The sequence below is a fragment of the Drosophila nasuta genome, chromosome 2R, assembly GCF_023558535.2.
Source record: "Drosophila nasuta strain 15112-1781.00 chromosome 2R, ASM2355853v1, whole genome shotgun sequence".
Classification (NCBI taxonomy): Eukaryota; Metazoa; Arthropoda; class Insecta; order Diptera; family Drosophilidae; genus Drosophila; species Drosophila nasuta.
In genome coordinates this window covers 18,881,628-18,894,936 of record NC_083456.1, presented here as the reverse complement: position 1 = coordinate 18,894,936, position 13,309 = coordinate 18,881,628, and the positions used below count along the sequence as shown (strand labels likewise).

The 13,309-nt window shown below is 41.2% G+C and overlaps 1 protein-coding gene across 2 annotated transcripts; it reads right to left on the bottom strand.

Annotated features, from left to right (window-relative positions):
• Positions 1 to 203: 203 nt before the first annotated feature.
• On the bottom strand, positions 204 to 4,780 carry LOC132785057 (doublesex- and mab-3-related transcription factor A2). 2 transcript variants are annotated; one of them, XM_060791029.1, is made up of 4 exons: positions 4,353 to 4,780; positions 4,181 to 4,282; positions 3,665 to 4,127; positions 204 to 1,590 (listed from the first exon to the last, which is right to left on the bottom strand). In XM_060791029.1, the coding sequence occupies exons 1-4, from the start codon at positions 4,497 to 4,499 to the stop codon at positions 731 to 733; spliced, it is 1,572 nt and encodes a 523-aa protein (XP_060647012.1). In that variant the 5' UTR covers positions 4,500 to 4,780; the 3' UTR covers positions 204 to 730. The 2 variants fall into 2 exon arrangements, with proteins under 2 accessions (XP_060647012.1, XP_060647013.1); XM_060791030.1 differs by having other exon boundaries at positions 3,665 to 4,103.
• Positions 4,781 to 13,309: the final 8,529 nt, after the last annotated feature.

The window sequence follows — 13,309 nt, the reverse complement described above, 5'->3', positions numbered from 1 at the left end:
CAGCTTTGCACACAAATTCTACGATTTTATTTCATTCTCACATCCTGAAATTGATACTCCACAAAACCGCAACTCAATTATCCAACTATTATCATTAATTTTCTTCAACTTTATGAGATTTTCACTTCCTGAAATTGATACTCCCAAAGAACGATCATAATTATCCCCAGAGCCGAAAACAATAAAGTTGTCTTGTAATTCGATTTATTGAATTTGTTTGTTGAATTTATTAAATACTTTAACACAGTGTTTGAAATGTATTATCTAAATACATAGTACGATATATGTATACATATATATGTATTTGTGTGTGTGCGGTATATGGTACATATACATAGGTATCTCAATAGTTATATATATATATATAGTATGTATAGTATATTTAGTATGTGGTACTTTACACAATAATCTCAATAATAATGTTAATTTGATCTAATCGTATCTTAGAGTTGCTCTTAACGTATGGTACAATACTTCTGAGTTTACACTTTAGACTGGGGGGGACGCGGGGGAATACACTTACATAGAGGGAGGAAGGAAGTAGAATCTATGGATACAAGTATAGCCAAGTGTTACAATGCTTACGAACTAAAGAAAACCAATTGCTAGGCTACGATTCGGTTTCGATTTCGATTTCCCTAAAAACGAATGTGTGTTCACAATAAACCTAATCCATATGGCAAAGGAGCTACGGCTCAAAGGGCCGGAAGACAACGTCGACAGCAGAGCCTCAATCCTGAGAGTCACCCGCGTTGCTGCTGCGATCCATGGCAATGCCGCCGGCGCCATTCGATTCCGATTGCTCGATATCCGCCGTGCTCAGCACGCCGGGCAAATAGCCCGTGCCCGCGTAGGGAGCGGAAAGGAAGCGTTTGGCATGCGCCTGCATGAACGGATGATAGCGATGCGGATGCGTGGGCGAACCAAAGACAGCGGGCGGCACCAGCGGCGAGAAGGCGGACTTCATAGGAAACGGTGGCGATGGAGGGACCTGCGGAGGAGGCGGCGTTTGCGTCAGATCCTCGCCAGCGAGCATGCATTCCATGGCCTGAAGGACATCGCCGCGAAAACGTTGCATCAGCTGCTCCACATCGCTGCGCCGACGATTGGGAAACACACGCATCAGCACATCGATGGGAGAACGTTGCTGTTGCTGCTGCTGATGTTGCTGCTGTTGATGCTGCGGATGCTGTTGGGCCAAATGCTGTTGCTGCAACTGCGACTGCGCTGCCGGATGATGAGCCGGGAGACCAGCGGCCGCCAGGAACTGCGTGTGATGATAGGGCATAAAGCCCTGAGCGTGTCCGTTGCCAAAGGAGCGCAACAAATGCAGATTCTCGGCGGGTGTGTTTGGCGGCGAGTTGCTGTCCTCCTTCTTCAGGCTGAGATTCTCTGGAGTTGCCTCGTCGGGCGCCGAGTCCACGTCCAAATCGGACTCGGGTGAGCTGGGCGGACCGGTGCGTGCAGGCGACAGACTGGAAGTCAGATTGAACAGTCCGGCTACCTTGGGCCGTGGACTGCTCGGTGAACCGGACTCGGAGCCTGTATCTTGATCGGTTTCATTTGACAAGGCGGCGCCACGCTTCGAAACTGCAAAGTGAATAAGGAGAGAACAAAATTGGGAGATGAGTCTCAGGTAGTTGTGGGAAAACTGTGCGGTTTTTCACTTCACAGCGCAAAACAAATAAAAGTATCGAATTGTAAATCAAATAAAACACACACACAAAATGTAATCAAGGGAATCGCAAAGATTGGTACTTTGGCTGTTTTTTTGGTGGAGAGGGTTCGTTGACATGCCAACCTCGAGAACACCCCGAAAAAAAGAACCTTATAGAGACTCCAGCAACCTGTGCTCCGAAATGAAACAAGTTATACGATATTTTTTTTGTTCGTTGTTGTCTATTTGATTTTGCAGTTGACGAGAAGCCGCAGTGAAAATTTAATTAAGTTGCGCCCTGTCGAGATCTGTGTGTGTGCCTTGTTTTGTTTTAACCCTCGGTATTCGGCTACATTCCGGGACAAAACGGACACCTGGCTCCAGCTACAACCTCGATTTTTATTTTTGATGAAAACTCAAGCGTAAAATCGTCTTGGATTTCAGTGCAAATAAACAGTGCACTACTTAAAATGGACAGGTTGCGATTGATTCGCGTGAGAATCCTTGCGTGTTTTCCTTTCTCGAAACACAAATCAACAACAAAAATAAAAGGAGTCCATAAAACACACACAAGACTGAGATTCTCGTGTTACGCCCTCAGCTTGGAATTGTCTTACAGAAAAAAGCAAAACAAAAAGCAAAACCTGACGATGTAATCTACATCCAAAATTGGCCCATTGACTGCCTAAGTATCTATTGATAGGCTTTGGAAACTGTTCGAGCTCAATAAATGGGGATGATTATATGACACGACATCTGAAGGTTGCTAATATGTGTCTTTAAGGTCATATAATAATGTTATTACAACAGCTCTGAAAGGCTGTCGACTTGTGAGTTTGCTTTTCGATTCCAGTTTGAGTTTGCTTTGCCTGAATATTCAAAGTCGAGTCAAGCCCGCATAAATTATGCTACGTTTTATGGGGTGAGTAGTTCATGGAAATCAAAGATCACAATATTTTGAATTGGGAATTGTGGAGGAAATTTATTAAGAAACCTTTTGTTAATACCATTGAGTGATAGTTTGCTGAATGTTAATTTATAAAATTGCGGGTTTGATAATTAAAAAAAAATTTACATTATTTGCAAATATTTTTAAGGATTTGAATACATTGTAGCCTCAATATTAGTTAGTTAATATTTAAACTACAGAGAGAATATCAGATTTAATTGTTAGTTGTGTCGTTTGCGTTATAAAGTCCAGTATCTAAATTTGATGCTGATGCTTTTAGTTAGAAAGATGTTTGAATAACAAAATAAAATTCGAAAAAATGTCGCTTGTTTTAATTTAGCAAACATGAGTTGATATAATATTTGTTTAAGCTTTACTTTTAAAAGATCATTTACAAAAATTTAGCTTATTAACTTTATGTACAATAAGTTAACTTTATATTTTGAGCAAAATTCAGCCTATAATGCGTATTTTTTTTAATTTAAATTTCATGTTCAAAATTGCTATATCCTCTGCATCATCCTCATTCTACAAAACCGTATGCAAGACCTTTAAAATTTGAAGTTAAATTCAAAGGAAAACCTGCACATATTATTAGGGAATAAACCATTTTTAAACCACACCAACAACCTTGCTTGTTAACTGCTGTTTTTATTAAGTTGAGGCTCTTTAATTGTTGCAACTTTTGCCCTTTTACTCGAATTTAAATCACAGACCCTTAGCAAAGCATTTAGCCAAGTGCGAAGCAGCGCCTTCGTTGGAAAAGCTTTGTGTTAACAACACCTAGACGGCAAACACACACACTCCCACACACACACTTAAGGAGTCAAGCACACACACACACACATGCTTACGCGGAGTGTGGCACTTTATGCGCCGTTGCGCTTTTGACAATTGAAAATGAAAATAAAATGAAAAAATTATGCTGGTATTTTTCTTAGGTTTTGTGGGCACAATTGGGGGAAAGGGGCAGGTGCAAATGTCACACATCAGCTGCAGCAGCGGCTTGTGAATCAAACAGCGCATTAAAATACAATACATAATTTCATAGGACTTACCAGGACTCTCGTCCAGCTCGGTGCGCGTCGGCGAGAAACCCACGCTCAGATGCTCGGATCGTGTGCGTCCATCCGTGTCGGATTCATTGCCATTGTAATGCTGTGACGACGTCGACGACTGACGATGATGCTGTTGATGTTGCTGCTGTTGATGTTGCTGCTGTTGCTGATGTTGCTGATGATGACTGGGCGTCGAACTTGCCTCATAACCATCGCTGGGTGGCGACGGAATGCCACCGTGAAAGACGCCATTCTGTGTGGCAGCCGCAGCACCTCCGCCGCCCCCGCCGCCGGCACCATGTTGTGGCTGTGGACTGTGTGAGGTGGGCGTGACGCTATCGCTGCCATTCTGTTGACCCGACCCGGGCACCGAGGTGTAAAGCAATCCCAGCTCACGTGCCTCGTTCTCCTCCTGCGCCTGTTGACGTCGCAACGCAACCTGAAAGCCAATGGAAGCGGAAAACTAGCAGATTAGATGACTATGCGCTTCACATGGACAACTCGCTGTCAACCCACCTGTGCAGCCATCACACGTTGACGCTCCGCAATCAGCGTGCACTTGGCGCAAACACAATCTCGCCAGCGGCAATAGCGTTTGTGACCCTTTAAGGCGCTGACCTGCAATCGGGAATGGATGATCAATTAATGCTGAAAGTGGCAAGTTGCAAGTGTATCCAAGTGAACTTACCACGCCATGATTGCGACACCGTGCGCATTTGGGAGTGCGTTGATAGCGCTCGGAGGCGGCGCGTAGAAAGAATGCGGGCGGCAAAGCGCCCAGCACTGGATGCTGGGACATAAGATTCTGCATGTCCACACCCGACGGCAAACTCATCACACGACTCGAACAAACACACTCACACACGCACACTCACTGGCACTTTGCTCTCTTTAAGAGTAGTTTTAAATTTGCTTTTGTTTTTTTTTTAATATTTTGTCATAAACAATTGCGTTTGTTTTGCTGCAATTTGTGTTTTATGCGCATCGCATGCTTTGTAATAAATGGTAATATTCAATAGTGTTAAAGAACTCTCGTTTCACATTCACGACGAGAAACAACGCGCTACGCTTTGACTGACGAACATGTCACACGGAGCACTCGATTGCAACTGAATCAACTTTTGCTTAAATCTAAAGCAAGCAGCAGCCACAACAGAGCGCTGACAGCAGCAGCAGCAACAGCATCAGGGCAAATGGCGGCAAGCGGCAACAATTTACCAATACAAAAGCCGCACTCACACACACACACACGCACAACGAGGGTTGCAAATACATGCAAGAGCAGCGTAAATGGGACATTCAAAGAGTGTGTGTGTGTGTGTGTGTTTTGTTGCCACCACCTTTTTTTGTGGCGCTGCCTGCGTTGGCGTTGACGCCGACTGTGACGTCGACGCTGGCAGCAGAGAACGGCAGCAGCAATTAAGAAAAAAGTTTCAAAATCTAATTTGGTACTGTATACAAATTTGTGCACTCGAGGCGAGCGTCAGCGACGACGACTGCGGCAGACGCGGCGTATAAGCAACGTTGAGGGTTTGGTTGGCTGTGGTTGTTTTGCTGCTGCTGTTGCTCTGGCTGCTAGCGGTGGTGGTGGTGGTGGTGGTGTTGCTGTTGTTGGTGTAGCTCATATTATTGCCTCAGCCAGCTGGTGGTTGTTTGAGGTTTCTTTCATTTTCTTTGTTGCTTTTGTTTCACAATTTCTTTTTGCTGCTGCTGCTGCTGCTGCTGTTTATTTATTTATTTTTTTGTGTAGCTTTAACTGTATGTGTGTGAGAGCTTCGTTTTAATGGAACAGCCAACCAAAAACGTTGTTGCGTCGCAGCAGCGATGCGACCTCGCTGCTGGTTGGCATGGCAGCGTAGGCGATACACACGTACACACACACACACACACACACTTACTGTGAGACACAACTGACACAGTTGGCATACAACTGTGTATTTGTTGCTTTGCTTTGCCTTTGCATTTGCTTATGTATTAAGAGCCTGCGGTGGAAAGGGCCTCAACGTTTAGAGAGCCAAAGAGCTGGCGAAACTTATGAGGAGGTCAACGTTGAAGGGACGCTGGAATCATTCGCAATGTTAAAGCTTGTTTTTTGGTTTGGTTGGCATGTTGCCACTTTTCTATTCATTTGCAGCTGCTCATAAAAGGGGAAACGGCAGCCGACTTAGAACGCTAAATAACAATCATTGTTTATTGTTTATATTTATGAAATGTTCAGCACAACGCACCCCCCAAATACAATTTTAAATCATATACCATAAATTCCAGATCTGTTAATCATTTGATGTCAATAATGTTATAGCTGCAGGAAGGAGAATTAATTGATCAGTTGATTAAGTACAAATCAGCTTTCAGTTCTTTTTTTTGTTGTGGAAAATTTTAGTGTACATTAAGCAGCTTGTTATTTAATTACTGAAAAGCTTAAACACATTTTAAGATTACAAATTTAAATTGATGCATTATAATAGTCAAGAAAACTTAGAAATCAAAATTTAAAAAAATTTTAAGTAGGTTTAATTTTGAGTTACTAATAATAATATATTCATTGAAATATATCATGTAAATTTCGTTTAATAATAATAATATAATAATATATGTAATAATATCATATTTTAGGTCTTCAATAACAGTATATTATTGCTCATAGCACTCATTTTTTAAAGAAACTATCAAGTAAAAATATATACGATAATGATAAAGTGTCACTCCATAAAAACATGCTAAAATTAATTTTATTTATTGTCACTTAAATATCCCACTGTACTAATTTTTTATCTTTTTTTAAACTCCCTTACGTATTAGCACTCTTTTAATCAATTTATTTTATTCCCATTCCCGTAAAAGATTTCATTTTTAATGCTGGCAATCTATTCCTTTCGATAGTTAACGATAACTATCGCCGCTCCGGGTATTTTCCAGCTGCCATAGCGCACAACTTAAAGTTGTTTGTACATAAGACATCCCATGATTATAGCAGGGGGCGTTGTGGAGGCAATGGCGGCGCCAGTGGGTCGTATTGGCCTATTAGAATGTTACAAAATTATTGCAATTGAAACAAACTGCGACGGCGACGACGCCGCCAGCAGCTGCAGCAAAAGCAGCAGCAACAAACAAATGGTAAAGCAAAAGTCACGTGTGCGAACGAATCGGCGACATTTTAAAAGCTCTGCGCACATGGCGCTCTCTCAATCTCTCGCTCTCTCTTTACTGTGCGCTGCACGTTTTGCGCTCTTCGTACAGACTCCGCCTACACGCAAAGGCGGAGTTACTGTTCACACATACACGCACAGTGCGTTACACATAGCAACGCACACAATGAAAACACAAAGCGGCTACAATGTTGTATTTGGCAGCTGGCTGGCGCAAAAGAAACAAGTTTCCAAACTGAAGAGAGGAGCAGCAAAGCTGTATGCGGTGTGTGTGTGTGTGAGAGCAGCACAAGGACAACCTTGCTTGCTCTCTCTCACTCAGTGGCTCTCGCTTTCTTGCTCTCACGCGCATTCGCTCGTTGGCAACTGTAAATGGCTAGAATCTGTTGGTTTTTATTTGTTGTTGTCGTCGTCGTTGTTGTAGTAGTTGTAGTTGTTGCTACCAGTTTTCAGCGTGGAGCCAATTTCTCATTTTTTAACTTTGTTTAAAGTCCACACGCTCGCACACACGCACACTCGCTCACGCAGCTAGAAATGTGTTGTGTGCTGCTGCTGCTGGGTGGCCACTTAAAAAGTGTTTTTACTGGGGGCCAAATATGCAAATCAGTTGGACCGCACTGACAACTTCTTCAGCCAACAAAAGCTGAAACATGTCCATTATGTCGTCGACTTGGCCGCCACTCTTCATGCATGAGCTCGTCTCCAACACAGAGCTCCATGGAGGCATCCACAGGGGGGAGCAGCGGCAACGACGACGGCGGCATCGTTCAATACAAACAATACTCGTAATCATCGTCGACTGCCGCAGTCAAGGCATCAATCAGTAACCAGTAGCCAGCAACAAACTGTGTTTAACAACAATAAATAACAACAAAAACAGAGTTCAGTAAAGAAAAAAATTGAAAGATATTTTATAGCGGCAAGATGAATGTGATATGCCCTCATCCGCAGCTTAGTTTATAGTTTAAGTTTAGTTTATTTATTTTGTAATTTTTCTAAGAATGCCAAATTACTTAAGTGGAATATACGAAAGTAGTAGACGACCTAATAAAATAACTTCATCGAACATTTTTATATGTTATAAGCAATGAAAACGAGTTTCACTATTTAAGTAATGTCAATATGTATCTTATAAATATTATAAAACAAATTAAAGATGTTTTTGAATTTCAATTCTTTAAAAAATTGCAGAAGTGCAAAGATTTTGTTTTATATTTCCTATTTATAAATTAAATTTTTAACTAATCTCTTGTCAAATGTCTCCTTTAATCAGAGCTGCAAAATGTATCTGAAACTAGTTCTTTCCTCTCTGATCATTAGTAGAGTATTGCCACACATGCCTTTCATTTGAAGTTACAAACATCGTGTGGCTAAACTTGATCATCTTCAAGATGGTTAGATGCGAATGGCAATTGGTTTCCCAACACAGTGTAACACAAATATAAGTAGCCGTTACTTGTAGTTGCTTTAAATGCAAAGTGCTGATGACGAAGATGATGATGATGATGATGATGATGATGGTCATGGAGAAGGTTGCTGATGACGAAAGTTGAAATCACTTGGGGATCATTGCTACTTGCTACTTCGCTTGCCTGCTGCTGTTGACCATGTCTCTTTGCTTTTTGATGCCTCCGACAACGAAGACGGGGCGAAGACCGAGACTCAGACTCAAGTGCTCAAGTGAGCAGCAGGCTGCAAGTTACGATGAACTGCTTCTGATTCAGATGTCGATGTCGATGTCGAGACAGTGACAAAACGTATATACAGCATGTGCAGTAGGGGCTTGGAGGGGCACTTACCATACACCATTCCGGCAGACAGTCAGATTGAGAGACAAAAGAAAAGTGCCTTAAAATGTTGACAAATATTTGCCTTGCATTGGCCGCAAAATTATTTGATCAAGACCACCGAAAAAAACACATACACTCGCATTGTATACAAAGATCTTTGAGTCTGAAGGTAGAGAGATAACAAAAAGAAAAAATTGTTCAAAATTAAAAATGAAACTTGAAGACACGCGGCTAATGAGATTTCCTTGCGTCATTGCCTCATTCATTCATTCCGATTGCGATTTGTTTGTTTTACGTTTTATGATTATTATTGTAGTTGTTGTTGCTGCTGCTGCTGTTGCTGTTGCTGTTGTTGCGCAGTTGAACTTGTGTTTTATGTTTTTTATACCCGCTACCCATAGGGTAGAAGGGTATTATAACTTTGTGCCGGCAGGAAATGTATGTAACAGGTAGAAGGAGGCATCTCCGACCCTATAAAGTATATATATTCTTGATCAGCGTCAACAGCCGAGACGATATAGCCATGTCCGTCTGTCCGTCCGTCCGTCTGTCCGTCTGTCCGTATGAACACCTAGATCTCAGAGACTATATGAGATAGAGCTATAATTTTTTTTCGACAGCATTTGTTATGTTTGCACGCAGATCAAGTTTGTTTCAAATTTTTGCCACGCCCACTTCCGCCCCCGCAAATCAAAAAAATCGAATAACAAGCGTGATTTTAAAGCTAGAGTTCCGAATTTTGGTATATACAATAATAACTATAGTATTACATGATTCCTGAAAATTTGGTTGCGATCAGATAAAAATTGTCGAAGTTATTAAAGAAATACTTTTGTATGGGCAAAAACGCCTACTTACTAGTGGTCTTAGTTGCTTTGGCTGACAATCTGGTATATTGTGCCGTCTATGGTATATTTTGAATACGGTACTATGTCTATATACCAAATATACCATTCGGTATATTTTTTTTAGTATTTTTGCAGTATATTTGGTATATTTTGAGAAAATACCGCAAAATATATTTCTTTTATTCAAAATGGGTAGCGAGTATCTCACAGTCGAGTGCACTCGACTGTAGCTTTCTTACTTGTTGCGTCTTGCAGCGCGACCAAAGACAATATTTGAGCAATCATCGAAGAGGGAACGCATCAGACTGTCCGCCGAACATTGTCTCTATTTTGAAAGGTCTTCTTCTTTTTTTTTCTTTTTTGGTTTGCTCGGTACAGCAGGCAACCAAAAGCGTAAAGACCCCGGCTCCGGCAACAGCTACAGCTACAACTACAGCTACAGCTCCAGGTTGCGGTCCAGCTCCAAAACGCTTTCCATTTGGAACTGTCAGCGGCAGGCATTTGAACAAAAGCGAGCGACGCAGCAGCAACAGCCACTCCAAAGTGGACAGGGGCGAGAAAAAAGTTAATTTAATTTCAAGTGTGTGCAACAATTGTCGGTCTGCGCTTATCCTTTTCAGCCGTGTTGCCGCCGCCGTCGCCGCCACCATCGTCATGTTAATAAAGTCACAACCCTTGTGGGTTGTCCATGTTTGTTTTTGTCGCCTTTTAGCATATTGTTTCTGCTTTCTTAGTTGCAAAAAACACACACACACAGAGAAAGACTTCTTCGACTTATCTTTGACATAAAGAAATCTCATTAAATAACTTCCGGCGTCTTTCAAGTCCTGTGTGTCCTGCCAGCATCTCTAGAGCTCTGTTCGCTGTTAGCCTTCGCTACAAGCTGAAACTTTGAACTCTCTTGTATTTCGTTCTCGTCGCCCAGCGAGCCATGAAATTACATTTTACTTCTCTTCCGCCTTCGACGATAATATATTTGCAAGGAATGAGGAGTATCGTACAAAGTCGGAAGCCATTTTCATCTTCCACGTGCTGATGCTGATGCTGTTGCTGCTGGCTAGCAAAGGACGAAACAAATATAAAATACCGAGTAGCATAATGCTCCCTATATACTATATACACACTCCTCCTTGTATCGTGAATTCAAGGAAACGTGAAATTTTGTTAAAAGTTCACAGAAACTTTTGTGCTGTTTGTTTGTTTTCCTGTTGCTGCTGCCAAAGTTGTTAGCTCAGTTTCCTCAATCTCACGCTCATTCTCTTTGGTGACTCGTAGCAAGATGGTTTGGTGTCATATGCAGATCCCAGATACACATGAGATGGCACAAATTGTTTATTTGTAATTGTAATCGAATTTGGCCAGCTATTTGTTGCATATGCAATGTGTCTGGCCCTGTTACTTGACACACGCCAAAAGCATTCCTAGGAAATTAGCACAGAAATTGGCAAAAATAACACCAAAGCCGGATGCTCGCATTTCAAACAATTCGCCGTGGCACAGAAATGGCTCAAGCAACAAACATTTTCCGATTTTCACATTTTATACAATATTGCGAATTCCGGTACAAAAAAATCAAATTTGACACCCTAACGTAAATGGTCTATTATAGGATCGTTAGCAAGGGCAGGACGATGGGATTATGCTGCCTTGAGCCCGTAATTTGAGCTGGCCACATTTGCCCAAAACAAGGAAGGTCTCTGACTTTGGCTATGACACGCTCTCGGGTGTTAATATAATAACACAATATTGTGCACAGTTTTTCGTATAATTTTTTAATAACAATCACAGAAGAACATGAAGAGGCAACGCCCTTTAGCCCGGCTCTCAAAATTCACAGCCATTGTGTGTTTGGCAACACAAACACTGTTTCCGATTTCCATCAGTTACCCCCTCCCTTTCTCTGTGTTGCGATTACCCAACCCGGTTATCTAACCCTCAGTTAGGAGCGCGGAAAAAACGCCCCTTTGCCATCGACGAGGTGAGGTAACTGTTATTAGTTGAATCTGCACATATGCCTGCCTGTCTGCTTGGACAAGGGCGCGTGTTTCCCAGCTATACTCCGGGTTTAAGTTATGTTAATGATAACTCTTGAACAGCCCGTGGGCTGTATTTAGCTATGTACGCTGCCAGCTGTGAATTTTATTTGATTTAATTAAAAAAGACAGCGTGTATGGCGATACATAATGGCCGTTGAATTGGCAGACAATATTTGTGTGTGAGTTCGGGATGCATGACCACTTTTATTGCGCATCAATGTAATGAAATTATTTTAAAAAACAGACCTTCGCTAATAAGAAACGTAACTTTTAATTGCAATTCAATTGTGCAAACAAAACTTTGAATACTGGCGGTAAGTGACTTGCAGTGAACATTTAAGATTATCGGTAATCGATAAATATAGCAAGCAAATATACTAAAAATACGCATGTGCAAAGTAACTGTTAAGTTAACAGACAGGAATAGTGTTAACAGCATTGAACAGCAGAGGAGTAACAAAACAAATGAAAAAATAATTTTTGAAAAAATAAAACATAAATGATATAAAAATAACAAAAAAATTAGTAAAAACATTTCAAAAATAATAATTTTTTATTATTTTAGCTTTAAAACACCAATGAGAGCAATAAGTGCAAGATTTTTTTCCTCAGAAATAAAGATTTCTATTATAATATAATTTTAAAATATAATATTTATTTAATTTTGAACAAACTTTTAATCTTTATATAAAATGAATTCGTTAAATGCATGACTTGCCAATGGTGTATAGGGAATGAGCGGCAACTAATCAGTAAATGGATAACTTGTATGTATTACACAGACTCAAAAAACAATATTTATTTATAACAATTATTGGCAAATATATATTTAGTTGTATATATAAAAGTACTAAATGTGTGTATATGTAGAAACATTATTTATTGTTCATCATTTGCCAGTGGAAGCATAACAGGCATCACAAACCCGAACAGGTCGACCAGGCTGTCCCTGAGCATTGAGCAGCGGCAGTGTGTGCTCCGAGCACGCCTTGCAGAAGATCTCGCCACAGCTGCGGCAGTGATGCTTCCTCCTTGTCAAGTTAAACTCCCGTGTGCACGCGGTGCAGTGGGTGGCAATCGAGTCGGGCGCCCAAATGCCGGGGCTGCTGACCGTATCAGGTGTCGTCTGTTGCAGCGACTGCGATGAGCCCGAGAGCAACTGCTGATGACGTCGTTCGTTGTCCTGGAACTCGGAGATTTTCAATTTGCTGACACTCAGTTGAATGCCCAGTTCTTCGAGCGTTGTTTGTGCCTCACTCCATTGAGTGCGCACCTTCTCCAAGTCAAGCCGTAGCTTCTCGTTCTTCTGTTTCTCCTCGTTGAGCTCTTTGACGCAGCTTTGTAGTGTTGCAATCTTCTCCTTCAGCCTCAGTTCCTTCTCCTGCAACGAGCTGCGCCATTCACGTTCAATGCGACTTTCTGCCTCGGCTCTAGCTGCTCGCTCTTCGCTTGCCGTGACTTGGGTGGATAACGTCTGCGATGTGCTCTTCAGTATCTCGCCCAAGTTGCTCTTGTCGTTAGTCCATCTGGCAGGGAAGGGAACACATCACTTTGATTAAACACCTTCGTATTTACTTGCAATATGTACTATTTAATATCTCACTATCCTTTCTAATTTAAAATACTTATCTAGAATTTAAATACTTCTCTAATTTAAATACTTTTCTATGAGTTTGCAAAAATTTTGAAATCTTCAAGCATTGTTATCCACTATATTTATTAGTTTTGAAGGAAATTTAAGTGAAATAATTAAAATATTATCGATCTTCTCAAAAAAATTCATAGTGAAGAAAGTTTGCTTTAATTTTGGCAGTAGTTGAAA

Bases quoted from the DNA above. Each gene is read 5' to 3' on its own strand.
- LOC132785057 (XM_060791029.1), bottom strand. From the start codon at position 4,499: ATGAGTTTGCCGTCGGGTGTGGACATGCAGAATCTTATGTCCCAGCAT. The intron at 4,283-4,352 runs GTAAGTTCACTT...TCCCGATTGCAG, and splicing joins GGTGTCGCAATCATGGCGTG to GTCAGCGCCTTAAAGGGTCA. The intron at 4,128-4,180 runs GTGGGTTGACAG...CTAATCTGCTAG, and splicing joins AACGTGTGATGGCTGCACAG to TTTTCCGCTTCCATTGGCTT.